The 15000-nt window shown below is 38.5% G+C and overlaps 1 protein-coding gene across 1 annotated transcript in view; it reads right to left on the minus strand.

The window, feature by feature from the left end:
• Positions 1-14723: 14723 nt before the first annotated feature.
• The window catches only part of LOC118766647, a 32904-nt gene continuing 32627 nt past the window's right edge, over positions 14724-15000 (minus strand). The window contains exon 11 of the mRNA XM_036510205.1: positions 14724-15000. This exon is cut by the window's right edge and continues 49 nt beyond it. Coding sequence (XP_036366098.1) covers positions 14892-15000 — 109 coding nt within the window. The 3' untranslated portion in view covers positions 14724-14891.

Here is a 15000-nt window from a genome sequence, read left to right on the forward strand (position 1 = left end):
GGAAAGAGTTCAAGTCGTTGGAAGAAATTTAACAAGATCCAAACTATTCCTTACATTAGCTGATGTTTAAAAGGAATGAAATTCATAAGTGTGAGCGAAACACATAAATTAAAGTTACTGGCGAGCTAGTGTCAAAAGGGACATAACTAAGACAAGCTGATTGTATAGAACAAGAGGCTATGAAAAGAGAAGTAAGAAATAAGAAAAAAAATGAAACAAAATACATGGAATCGTAAAAAATATATTTAAAAGTAAATATGTACTTACATCAAGAAAAAGTTTGATTAAATGCAAGTGCATCCAGATATGACAATCTGTAACTATTTATAAAATATATATTTAATTAAGATAGGACGAGAAAGAAAATGGTGTCCAATATGCCAATATGGCTGCAATGTAATAACTGAAACCATCAAAGGATTATAAAACATATAGGTATTTCATTCATTCTTATCTGTTCAACAATCAACTTTCATTTCTTATTTGATGCGAAGTATAACACCTTCTGTTTCACTTACTAATAGAACCGTATCTTTTCCTGGCCTTTCTCGTCCGTACTTTACTTATTCGTTCACACATATTCATTGACAGTTACCTTACCAATAAAAATATTGCTCGTGTATAAACAACTTTCCTGCTTTTGACACATTTTGCCTCCCTTTTTTCCTTGTCGATTATAACTTTTCTTTACTTTGTCACCTACTGAGCAGGATGGTCTCTTTCAGCCGGATAATCTCTTTATCATACCGTCCTACGTGTCAAGATCTGTTTTGCTGATATTCTTCAGTTTACAAACCAACGAAGTAGACTCTGCGTTCTCACTCGACTTGCTAGAAATAACAGTCAAATTTTCCTCAAATCGTACAGGACATAATACATTAGATAATGTGCTTTACATACATCTAAAAACAGATGAATTGGTCACGGCTACTCGAAGATAGATTAACGAGGTCTACACAACAGCAACAAATCTGCAATATGACTTACACTAGTTTTTTTTCTTTTTTTATATTTTTTGGTTAGTAAGTTTTATTTCATATTTGCTTCTAACTAGAAATCAAAAGAAATTACTACTATTCCCGTCAAACTTTGCTTTTCTCACTTGGACATCAATGTTTTGAAATTTACCTATTTTCCATTACACTTCAGGCAGATCCAGCGCTGAGTTGCACCTATGTAGAAATATCGTTATAGCAAATATAATCTGCTCAATTCAACAGGCTTGCTTACCAGTTGCTTGACCTTAACTACTAAGTGGTTACGGTCAAGCAACCACTAAGTGGTTAAAGTCAAGTGGTTACTTTCCCTAAGTGGCTGACAATGTTTGCATCTCTGATCACGAGCAGGAGTAGTGGATTGGGGGCATCACAACCATGTGTTGAAAGGGATTCTTTGGTTGAATAAATGTAAGAAAAGCAAAGTTTGAAAGAAATATTGGCAATTTTTTTAATACTTTCTAAGGGTAAACAAATAGGAAATAACAGTTGCTACCCAAGAACAAAATTCGTGTTACACAGTATTATAGTCTGAGTTTTCATTCTGAAATCGATGTGTTTTTGCCTTGTCCAGCTTAATTCCTGCTAATATATATATATATATATATATATATATAATATAATCAATATAGGGTGGCCAAAATATTTTGTAGAATTTTTTTGCCACCAGCGGCCTAGTGGGAAAAAATTAATTAGTCATAGACCATTATAAGTTCAAAATCACAATCAAGGAACGGCCATAATAGGCCATTCACCACTAGAAATAACAGCCAAAGCTTCAACCGCAAAATAACATTAATTCCGCAAACCAGGAGAAAATTAAAAAAACATTTACCCTGTAATTTCTTATACGATGCACCGTTTCATCTATTGTTTAATGGTAAACTAACCTGATTAAATTAAATCAAGCCAATCTTCCATAGGCCCTTAGATTCGTCAGTAAGAAATAGCCAGATCGGAACAGATATTTTCACGAGGCATTTCTGCCCTGCCTCGGCAATATCTGACCTAAAATTTTCAAATCATCGCACTCGCACCAAATTTCTTACTGACGAATCTAAGGGCCTATGGAAGATTGGCTTGATTAATTAATCAGGTTAGTTTACCATAAACAATAGATGAAACGGTGCATCGTATAAGAAATTACAGGGTAAATGTTTTTTAATTTTCTCCTGGTTTGCGGAATAATGTTATTTTGCGTTGAAGCTTGGCTGTATTTCTAGTGGGTGGAATGGCCTATTAGGCCGTTCTTGATTGTGATGTTGAACTTATAAATGGTCTATAAACTATTTAATTTTTTCCCACTAGGCCGCTTGTGAAAAAAAATTCTACAAAATTTTTGCCACCCTATATTGATTAATTATGAATTTTCTGGTTAATTCCGTAATGGAATCGGCGGCTTATATTTATTGCTGCCGATAAATTTGGCGCGAGTGACGATGATTTGAAAATTTTAGGTCAGATATTGCCGAGGCAGGGACAGAAATGCCTCGTGAAAATATCTGTTCCGATCTGGCTATTTCTTACTGACGAATCTAAGGGCCTATGGAAGATTGGCTGATTTAATTTAATCAGGTTAGTTTACCATTAAACAATAGATGAAACGGTGCATCGTATAAGAAATACAGGGTAAATGTTTTTTAATTTTCTCCTGGTTTGCGGAATTAATGTTATTTTGCGGTTGAGCTTTGGCTGTTATTTCTAGTGGTTGAATGGCCTATTATGGCCGTTCCTTGATTGTGATGTTGAACTTATAAATGGTCTATGACTATTTAATTTTTTCCCACTAGGCCGCTGGTGGCCAAAAAAATTCTACAAAATTTTTGCCACCCTATATTGATTAATTATGAATTTTCTGGTTAATCCGTAATGGAATCGGCGGCTTTAATTTATTTGCTGCCGATAAATTTGCGCGAGTGCGATGATTTGAAAATTTTAGGTCAGATATTGCCGAGGCAGGGACAGAAATGCTCGTGAAAATATCTGTTCCGATCTGGCTAATGATATATATATATATATATATATATATATATATATATATATATATATATTTGTCTTTTCTAACTTTATACAAACTTCATTCTTTTCAAAGTCATTCTTTTCTGAGAGTTTCCCAGTTTACATAGGGTATTGAAACCCGAAGGTCATTGTGGTTCTGAAGTTCATTTTTCTTAGCATGTACATCCGAATTAGACCACAGAGTGCAGCTCATTGGCTGTCTTCTATGGCATCTTCGATTCGACCTTGCAAAGGAAACTGACAAATATCAGTCATTGACACAGACACCTCTGATGAGAACGCAAAAAAAATTGAAAATAGATTGCGGTTATTCATTATTTTCTTTCAATTTACAGAGAAATAAAACTGACTGGAATCGATCCCATAACTTGGGACATTGAAGCTGAACACAATCCCGGCTAGCATCATTCCATCACTGTGACAAATCATTTTGAAGCTGAACAACAGAGGAAAGAAGAAGAGGAACGACAAGAAAGAAAATGGAAGCTGCACAACCAAAGCCTCCACCACGGATCCTTTGTGAACTTTGCAACAGACGCTTCCATACAAGAATCGGCCTGATTAGTCATCAGAGGCATAAACACGGCCAGAGGAGAAGTGGTCAAGAAGAAGTCAAATAAATTATCGGACACATGATAAAACGCCGCCGACGACGACAGAGAAATAGTTAAATTTGCCATGTTTATATTCTACTACGTAGCTTTATACACACACACACACACACACACACATATATATATATATATTATATATATATATATATATATATATATATATATATATATATATATATATATATATATATATATATATATATAATATATATTATTTTTTATCTTTTACTTGCTTCAGTTACTGGACTGTGATCAAGCCAGGATACAGCCTTGAAGGATTTTAGCCGATCGAATCGCCTCCGGTACTGATTTTTATAAAGTCTAGTTACTATTCTATCGGTGTCTTTTTTACGGAGACGTAAACAAACCAACAACGGTTTGTAAGTTCTGGTGGTGGACAAACGCAAATACAAAGACACACACACACACACACAAACACACACAGATATATATATATATACATGCGGTCGATGTAATCAACTTGCCCTCTCCTCCGAAATTGCTTTGCCGTGTGCCAAAATTTGACACCAATATCAATAAAGACGCTCTTTTTTTTTTTTTTTACCCATGATCGAAACGGAGAAAAGGAAAGAAGAAAACCTCAAATCCTTGCTGATCTTCACTGATTGTTTTGTCTTTGCACAGAAAATTTCTCCATTCGCCACATGATTTTGCATCCGTAGTATGATTCTTTGTCATGGCTAGTTTTCCATTGTAACGTCATTAACCAATTTCATCTTAGAATTATTGACCTGCCAGGTTTCCATAACATCAAGGTACAAGCCAACGCTCCTTTTGACACTTCCATCTCAAGGGGGGGGGACCTCAGCTTCTCTCTACTTGTTTTCCTCAAGTGGTAACATTGTAATTGATGCATCGTTCAAACAGAATCCGACCTGAAAGTGCTTTGTACTCTTGAATAAATCCCTCGAATCATTGAGATCCAGCGATTCGTTTGCTTCCCGCCCCCACCTCCATCTGTTAATACTTTCAATCTCAGCCACTAATTAACGAGAATATCTCACTCTCAGCCTCTCACTTTCTCTCTCTCTCTCTCTCTCTCTCTCTCATCTCTATCTATCTATCTATTTATCTATCTATCTATCTATCTGTCTATCTCCTATCCTCTCAATCTTTCCTTCTCTAAACTCTTTATCCTTCTTTCAATCTCCTCTTCTGTGTAGCCTTCTTTCTCTTACCTCCTCTCTCTCTATCCTTCTTTCTCTTCCTCCTTCTCTCCCTATACATCCCCTCTCTCACCTCCTCTCTCTCTCTCTCTCTCTCTTTCTTCTCCACACCGTTTGTCCTGCTCTCTGTCTGTCTTCTCCCTCTCCTCTTCTCTCTTATCTAACCACACATAAATACATACATAAACACGCACAAACATAGACGCACACATATACATATACATATACACATTAACCTCCTACACACACACACCACTAATGTGTGGAAGCACTCCGTCGGTTACGACGACGAGGGTTCCGGTTGATCCGAATCAACGGAACAGCCTGCTCGTGAAATTAACGTGTAAGTGGCTGAGCACTCCACAGACACGTGTACCCTTAACGTAGTTCCCGGGGATATTCAGCATGACACAGAGAGTGACAAGGCCGGCCCTTTTGAAATACAAGTACAACAGAAACAGGAAGTAAGAGTGAGAGAAAGTTGTGGTGAAAGAGTACAGCAGGGATCACCACCATCCCCTGCCGGAGCCTCGTGGTGCTTTAGGTATTTTCGCTCAATAAACACTCACAACGCCCGGTCTGGGAATCGAAACCACGAGTCCGCTGCCCTAACCACTGGGCCATTGCGCCTCCACTGCACCACTAATGTATACATATGATCCAGGCATAGACATGTAGTTAAGGACTTGGCTTCACAGTCACATATTCGAACCTCCTGACCACCACAACGGGGCAGTAAGTGATTTCTACAACAGTTTCGGTTTAACCCAAGCCTAGTGACCGAACTTTGTCGAACGGAAACTAAAATGTGTAAAAACTCACCGGAGAGACAGTTACTGTTCGTATTTTGTACACAACACCAATTTCCCTATTTAACATAATCAACTGACCCCTGGGTGCCCTTAGCAAAGTCCATTCTGGTACAAGCATCCAGACCGTTCAGAGTTGTGAAGGGTTTTTCTTTCACCACCACAATGACCTCCGTCAATCTCAGAGGTTGTGTGAATTAACTCTGACGCATTGCGCTTTTTTCTCTGATTAAGCAACAACAAAAAATTCGTGATGTACAGCATTATTAGTCTAAAGAAAAACTGAGCTGAGTTTCTATGCTGGTTTCTGACTTCATCCATAATATGTTCATCAATTAATAATTTATCTACTGAAGGCGGCGAAGTGGCAGAACCGTTTGCACGCCAGGCAAACTGCTTAGCGGTATTTCGCCCGTCTGCTAGTTTCTGAGTTCAAATTCCGCCGAGGTCGACTTTGCCTTTCATCCTTTCGGGGTCGATAAATTAAGTACCAGTTACGCACTGGGGTCGATGTAATCGACTTAATACCTATGTCTGTCCTTGTTTGTCCCCTCTGTGTTTAGCCCCTTGTGGGTAATAAATAGGTATTTCACCCGTCTTCATGTTCTGAGTCCCAAACACCGCCGGGTTGACTTCGCCTTTCATCCTTTTGGGGTCGATAAATAAAGTGCCACTTGAACACTGAGATCGATGTAATTGATTTATCTCCTCTCCTGGAATTGCTAACCTTGTGCCAAAATTTGAAATTATTATTTTATCTACCGTACCAAGTATTCTATTTTTTTCTCCTCTTATCATTTCTTTTTCCTCATTTACTGTCGTTTGGGAGAAACAAACTTCCTCGCCCCAACGTCTTTAGTTTATTCAATATGGACCGGAGTTCGATGAAGAGCATTTACTGTCATCGATCGCTTAAATTTCTTTTCGTTGTGGTGTTTACATATTTACATAAATCATTTTCATAAGGTTTCAAATGTTCCTGTTTATCTTATAAGCATTTAAATATGTATGTATGTATGTATGTATGTATGTGTTTGTATTGCTATCATGTAATACTGAATAAATTGATTGACTTCAGCTAACACCACTCGGCTAAATTAAAGTTAATTTATTGCAATGGACTGTGGTAAATGTCTATCTTGTATACAATCTTGATATGGAGAGGAAAGGTGGGGTCAAAGTAGATCGCTCCTTAATCTTTGTTAAAACTTCAACAGTATCTAACCCACCTGTAATTGTCCATGATAATACTGTGCAGATAATAACAATATTGAATGATTTACTAAATCGGATACACCGATTTGCATAAGTAACGCATAGCCCACAGGATGAGAAATCCCAAGATCATCACTCTTTACAAAAGTGAAGGGGACAACGAAGACTGCAATAACTACAGAGGCATCTCACTTCGGAGCATCATTGGAAAAGCTTTTGCGAGGATCGTTATGAAACGACTTCAGAAACTAGCAGAAAGTGTACTACCAGAGAACCAGTGCGGTTTTAGATCTAACCGCTCAACAATGGATATGATCTCCATTCGTCAACTACAAGAAAAATGCCGGGAGCAGCAGTTACCACTATATATAGCATTTGTCGATCAGACAAAGGCATTTGATACCTATTTCTTTAATACCCACAAGGGCCAAACACAGAGAGGACAAACAAGGACAGACAAACGGATTAAGACGATTATATCGACTCCAATGCGTAACTGGTACTTAATTTATCGACCCCGAAAGGATGAAAGACAAAGTCGACCTCGGCGGAATTTGAACTGAGAACGTAACGGCAGACTAAATACCGCTAAGCATTTCGCCCGACGTGCTAACGATTCTGCCAGCTCGCCGCCTTTATCCCAAGCAATATTATTACAGTTAAGTCTTCATAAGACATATGAAAGCAGGCTATGGCTCTGTAGTTTCTGGGATTTCCTGTTTCTTTGGTCTTGGGGTGAAGAGGATTTTTACACTCAGTGACACATTCAAGTTATGCTTCTGGATCATTAAATAAGTTACTCTTTTACTTGTTTCAGTCATTTGAGTGTGGCCATGCTGGAGCATCGCCTTTAGTCGAGCAAATCGACCCCAGAACTTATTCTTTCGAAGCCTAGCACTTATTCTACCGGTCTCTTTTGCCGAACCGCTAAGTTACGGGGATGTAAACACACCAGCATCGGTTGTCAAACGATGTTGGTGGGACAAACACAGACACACAAACATACACACACGCATACATATAAATATACATACATACATACGACGGGTTTCTTTCGGTTTCCGTCTACCAAATCTATTCACAAGGCGTTGGTCGGCCCGAGGCTATAGTAGAAGACACTTGCCCAGGGTGCCACGCAGTGGAACTGAACCTGGAACCATGTGGTTCGTAAGCAAGCTACTTATTTCTTTATTGCCCACAAGGGGCTAAACATAGAGGGGACAAACAAGGGATTAAGTCGATTACATCAACCCCAGTGCGTAACTGGTAGTTAATTTATCGACCCCGAAAGGATGAAAGACAAAGTCAACCTCGGCGGAATTTGAACTCAGAACGTAACTTCAGACGAAAAACCTATTTCTTTACTATCCACAAGGGGCTAAACACAGAGGGGACAAACAAGGACAGACAAACGGATTAAGTCGATTATATCGACGCCAGTGAGAAACTGGTGCTTAATTTATCGACCCCGAGAGGATGAAAGACACAGTCGACTTCGACGGAATTTGAACCCAGAACGTAACGGCAGACGAAATACGGCTACGCATTTCGCACGGCGTGCTAACGTTTCAGCCAGCTCGCCGCTACTTACTACACAGCCACTCCTACGCCTAAGTTATTAAATATTTTTCACTTTATCTGTGTATGTTAAACATTTCAACAAGAGATTTGCTATTTTATTATTCCTAGTCATTCAATTTCTTATAATGACTTGGCTACTTCTTCACTTGATATGACTTTGCACGACTGTTCAAATGATTCGCTTGTTCTTTTGGGCATTCTCGTCCTGGTGGTCCCTTTACTGCCTACGCTTCACCTCAAAATTCTATTTTTCTTGCTGTCGATCCTGCATTGGTTAGAATCACTTCTGATTGTTCTGGTTATTGCTGCTGCTGTGGATATTGTTGTTGTTCTCGTTGTCGCTGTTTAGCCGCAGGGGTTTCAACCCTGATCTAACAAATCTACAATCAAAGACATTCTGGAGGTGACAATTTCGCCTTCCTTGAGGCATCTACAACGACATTATATGGTGTGGCCTATTGTCAAGTTTTGGGGACATGATTTTACACACACACACGTGTGTGTGTGTGTGTGTGTGTGTGTGTGTGTGTGTGTGTGTGTGTGTGTGTGTGTGTGTATGTGTGTGTGACGTATGTGTGTGTGACGTATGTGATGTGTGTGTGATGTATGTGATGTGTGTGTGAGAGAGAGAGGGAGGATGTGTGTGTGTGTGTGTGTGTGTGTGACCGCGCGTGTATGTATCCATTTCTAGCAGACTAAGTGACTGTTTAAAGGCCCCCTCACTGCATGCTTCTGTCAATAAATTGCATTTGTTCTTGATGTTGTTGATGCTTAGCCAAACAGAGACAACCTCGCTTGCCTTAAAAGAGCAGTCTAAATTTATATTATACTAGCACTATGACCCGGCGTTGCCGAGTCTAGTGCTAGTCAAGCATATTTGGTCTTTATGAAAATCCCGCTGTCCTGTCACTCACTTGGTCTAACTCGTTGATTATTCCTTGCATTTCCCAAATCAAAAAAGCGTGCACGTTTGAAAGCCAAAAACACGTGATAACACGTCTTCGCAAAACACAAAAGTCATACAGACTGTCTGCAAATACGCACACGCGTTCAACTTTCAAGGGTAAAATTATCTCCGTCCAATCAAAAAACAGCTGGCAGTCTATTGGCGTATCTAGCTGTACGTACGCACCGCATACAAATTTCTATGTTTTAGCGATTTTGAATGGATACGCCCATAACTTATGGGCATAAGGGGTCGGTTTATCGATTATTTTAATGGTTTTCTGGGGTGACTGGGGAAATGAAAAGATCTTCACGACCACCCTCAGACAGTTTTTAAAGCCCATAGAAAATGTGAGCCTTTTACGTGAAAAACTGTAGATTTGTATGAAGGACACACAGACACACACAGATTCACAGACATTTTGCCGTTTATAGATATAGAGATAATATCCTTTTATTTTAAAGATAGTAATGCATGATTTGATACTACTCTACACAGTTCTCAATAAATATCGTCAATGGTACGAAAGTAAGCTTTAACATTCATTTATTGAGCACTTTTGTTGACTTCTGCCACGGAATGAATTTCCTGCTGTATTTTGTAAAATAATATAATCTATATGTAGGCGCAGGAGTGGCTGTGTGGTAAGTAGCTTGCTAACCAACCACATGGTTCCGGGTTCAGTCCCACTGCGTGGCATCTTGGGCAAGTGTCTTCTACTATAGCCTCGGGCCGACCAAAGCCTTGTGAGTGGATTTGGTAGACGGAAACTGAAAGAAGCCCGTCGTATATATGTATATATATATATGTATGTGCGTGTATGTTTGTGTGTCTGTGTTTGTCCCCCTAGCATTGCTTGTGTGTTTACGTACCCGTCACTTAGCAGTTCGGCAAAAAGAGACTGATAGAAGAAGTACTGGGCTTACAAAGAATAAGTCCCGGGGTCGAGTTGCTCGATTAAAGGCGGTGCTCCAGCATGGCCGCAGTCAAAATGACTGAAACAAGTAAAAAAAAATATGTGCGTATATGTGTGTGTGTGTGCCAATGTGTGCGTATGTGTGTGAATGTGTGCCAGTGTGTGCATACGTGTTTGTATGTATGCGTATGTATGTGTCTTCCTCCCCATGCAGCTCTCAATCGTTCCAAAATGTCCTTCTCACCATAGATTTATCTATCATATTCACAATCCATTTGGTCGTCTTTATGATTCTCAGGAATCCTACTTAATTTAATTTCATGCAGATTACATAATTCAATGTGTGAAAACGTTAAAGTATACACCACACACATTCCACGCAAATGCACAGAAACACAGACACACACACATACACACACCACGTACATACATACACACATACATACACACATACATACATACATACATACATACATACATACATACATACATACATACATATATACATACATACATACGTACATACATACATACATACATACATACATACATACATACATACATACATACATACAAATATATGTTGTATGTAGGAATATATATATACTAGCAGTATCGCCCGGCGTTGCTCGGGTTTGTAAGGGAAATAACTATATAAGCATTTTTAGAGAGTTATAGCCAAAAAATAGGAAAAAAATGCATTAAAAATGGAAAAAAAATTAAGGTAAATTTCTTTTTAAATCGTTGACACATCGTAGATATTTTTCGAGAGTTACTTCCCTTATATAATAGCGAAAAAAATGCATTAAAATGGAAAAATATGATGGTAAATTTTTTTAAATCGTAGACTCATCGTAGACGCGCGCTAATACCAAAATATTTTTTGGTTTTTCTTAACCCTTTCGTTACTATATTTCTGACCAAAATATACCCCTTATGTGTTTCAATTAATTTCTAACGTAATCATAAATTTAGTCTGGTTTCATTAAACAACTATAACTTTTTATTTATCAATATATTAACGTGAATTTTGGAAGATAATTTAATGAAATGTCCTCAACCAATTCTATACTATAATTTTTGTCACAAAGTGACTCTATTGCAGGTAGATACAGGTAAATTCAACAATATATAAAATTATTAAAATTTTGTTCAAACATCGCTATAGAAAATGGGTTATTAGCTAATATTCAATTGGGTATACCAACAAATTTTACGATAGAATTTGTTATTCTGGGTAACTTTCTGATACCATAATAATATTTATGGCAAAACAGTCTTAATTACATTTAAGGTTGTGGGAAATAACAAACTATCCTTTCTTTCGTTTTGTTTACGTTTAGCGTAACGTTTCGTTTCTGCCGTAATGATTTCAAATGGGCTCATTCGAAAAAGTAAAAAGAAATAGTCTAAGGCTTTATACTCTTCTGGGAAAGTCTGTGGCTTGGTGCAGTTTCTCCAGAAAAATCACCAAAAGAAACAGTTTTTAAATTTTCGCTCCATTCAGGTACCAATTCGTTTTCTTTATCGCTGTCGGATTCACTGTTTTCACTTTAATAGCTGCCAACTTGCAAAGACAAAGGAGGAGAAGGGTGATAGCGTCAGTGAAACAATTCGCTCCTTTGTGTGTGTGTGCGTTTGCGTGTGGTGTAAACCACATTAAGAAAAACATTTGACATACACACCAGAATGTGAGTTTTCTGTAAATTTTGCTTAATTGGAGTTTAAATTTTAAAAACTGGACCTGGCATGACCCGATGCATTCTACTCTTAAAAATGCTAGGTAAATTGTAATTGAAGAAATCCTATATTGTAGATTTCTATAACTTACAAAGGGAGGCAGATAAAATCTGCCTTTTATAATAAGAGATACATTATACGTATGTGTGTATATGTATGAGAATACATACGTAAATATATACATATATATATATGTATGTACTCGTGTGTGTATGTATATACATACCAAAAGTATAGATATATCTACAAAAGTATTCCCAAGAGATAGAGAGAAAGAGAGAGAGAGTGACTCTCACGATGCACCTGCCAACTGGAATATGTTGTGATTTAGGATCGAAACCCGCAAGAAAAGTTACACACTACCTGGCAACTTTTTTGTGTCCGAAGATAACATTTTAAATATGTGACTGAATCTGTTAGCATCTCTGATAGGTGTATCTAAGAGTAAAATCCTCGGATTTTACTGCTAAGGAAGTTGCAACCAAAGAATAATAATGACTCCTTGAAGACTGATGACTTGAAGGAGAGACTGGCATGGGTGGAGAGGCTAGCAATCTCATTCGCCGCTACGAAAGGGACTACTAAGCCTCACTCCAAGAATTCTAAGGAGCGAAAACCTGAGAGTCTCATTTGAATCGGCATAATGACTGTGACCGTAGTATACACAGAGACGACGAGATGACTCACCCAGAACACACTTGCAGAGGAAGTGTTGTTGGAGGTTAAATGCAATTGCTGGAAATTTTGCAAGATTACAAAGGAAGTCAAGATACATCAAACTAGAGCAGAATGTGAAAGAGAGAAAAAAACAAATGCAGTGCAGAATAAAGGTACCCGGTAACATGCTTGTGATCTTAGGAAGCATCCCCGAAGCACGTGATCACTCTCAGCAGTTGTTCCACCCCAATGCTACACGATACTCAACTTGCAAGAGAACGTAATTATCACTAGTAAATGGCATCAGAGCACAGAGCAAATTAGACCAGTACCTTAATAGGGTTCCAGCGTCCACATTAGCGGGACTCGTCCAAGGGAAAATAATGAGTGCATAATAGCAATATTTTCAACATATCCAATGAACGTTTTGACCCTTAGAAGGGAACGAACACTACTGCAGCACCTGTAAAACAGCTCAGTTGGAAGGAGAGAGTGAGATTCTACATCTGAAGAGAGAAATTAAGTCTTTCACTAAGAAATTTAAAAGATCAAATGTTGGGACGAGGAAGGAAGAGAGCATTAAAAAAACTTATCCAGACGAGTTCGGGAACAACTATGCAGGCTAAGAAAGAGAAAAGAGTCTCGGAGACCAAAGATAGAAAAGGGGACTTAGCGAGCTCGGTTTACAAGGGTCCCATACAAGTTTGCCAACACTGATCCTCCCTAAGAAGTTGTAGGAGATTTGATTTCTTCAAAGTCAGCACAGTGACATTGTTAGAGGATAAGCGTTAAGTGCACACTCGAGGGTCAGAAGAGCAGAAACCCCAAGTCCTGGGTGAGGTCTATATTCTCTAATAGAATACCTAGCGAAGTGGTACAATGCCTTTCTTACTCATAGAGGCAGCATATCTAGGATGAAAGAAACAAGCAGATGACTCACTCAGAAAGATAGAGGTTCAGACTTACCAGGTAAGTTCAAAACCAGGCTCTTACAGCTTGTGCTGCTGCCAAGATTCGTGTGACTGCTAATGATATATGAAGTACCCATGACATCGATGGAAGGAATCAAGTGGTGGGTGAACAGGTGACTTCGAATGCCAGAGATGACATCGAATACCACTGATGACTTCGAATGCTACCAAGCTTCACAGCAGTAGGGTTATAGATTTTGGGTCTCTCTCACCACCAGTCGAAAAATTCGAATTGGCAAAGTGCAGTATTACGATGACGTATAGAGACACCAAGAATGAAAGGTTCAGAAATACAGGTGCAACCTCAAGTAGCTGGACGTATAGTGGCACAGAAAGAAATTAGGCTGAGATTGAAGGACATCATCAGGAACTCATATATGGAAAGACAAAACTTCGGGACCATCCACTTTAAGTAATGGTGGTAGGCAAACCCATGGCAGAAGAAAGACATGATGCAATCTGAAGTAAGATACTAAAAGGAGAAAGAACATAAGTCCAGAACTGTTGGATTTTAATATCGAGTAATCTGGACAAAACGAGATCTTTCCAAGCTAAAATTCACAGAGTTTAAACTTTAGACTCTTGAGACATTTCACAACTAATTTCCGCTCTGATCAATGTATGACATCTCAATACCAATGAACTTGCACCAATAGGGAATAAAAGAGGACTCACAGAGCTGATTATGAGAAAAGAAAGATACTTTGGAGTACAAGCAGGCTGTATGAGTACAATTAAAAATAAAATAAATGCGCCCTTTTAAAGCCTAGCCAGACTCATGGGCCCTGTTTCCTGGTTTCAATGACGTCAGTCCATCGCAGCGATACTCATTTTTGCCAGCTGAGTGGACTGGAGCAACGTGAAATGAAATGTTTTACTCAAGAACACAACGCGTCGCCCGGTCCAGGAATCGAAACCACAATCTTACGATCATGGTGCTGACACCCTAACCACTAAGCCACGCGCCTCCACATGAGTACAATTAGCCAAGGAAAATATAGAAAAGCGCGCAAAAATGAAAATACGTACACACGCGCACACAAACACATATATACTTAAGACCAAAACTTAAATTTTAATTTTATCATTATGTTTTATTACTTGTAACATATCCCGAAATACGTCCAACTTTAATTGAACTGTTTTAGGGATGAAACAACTCTAAAACCTGTTGACCTTAAGTTATTACGCAACCAATGGTTGACCGTAGCAGATCATGGACTTTTTCATATTTTATCCCTTTAGGAATTTGGAACACATGCTCCGTCCTTTTCACTGAAAATATATCCGTCGTTACATTGAAACACTGCCTGCTTTCGAGTCTTGGAACAATAGTAATACTTCCTTGGA

Source organism: Octopus sinensis, linkage group LG17 (genome assembly GCF_006345805.1).
Source record: "Octopus sinensis linkage group LG17, ASM634580v1, whole genome shotgun sequence".
NCBI classification, from domain to species: domain Eukaryota; kingdom Metazoa; phylum Mollusca; class Cephalopoda; order Octopoda; family Octopodidae; genus Octopus; species Octopus sinensis.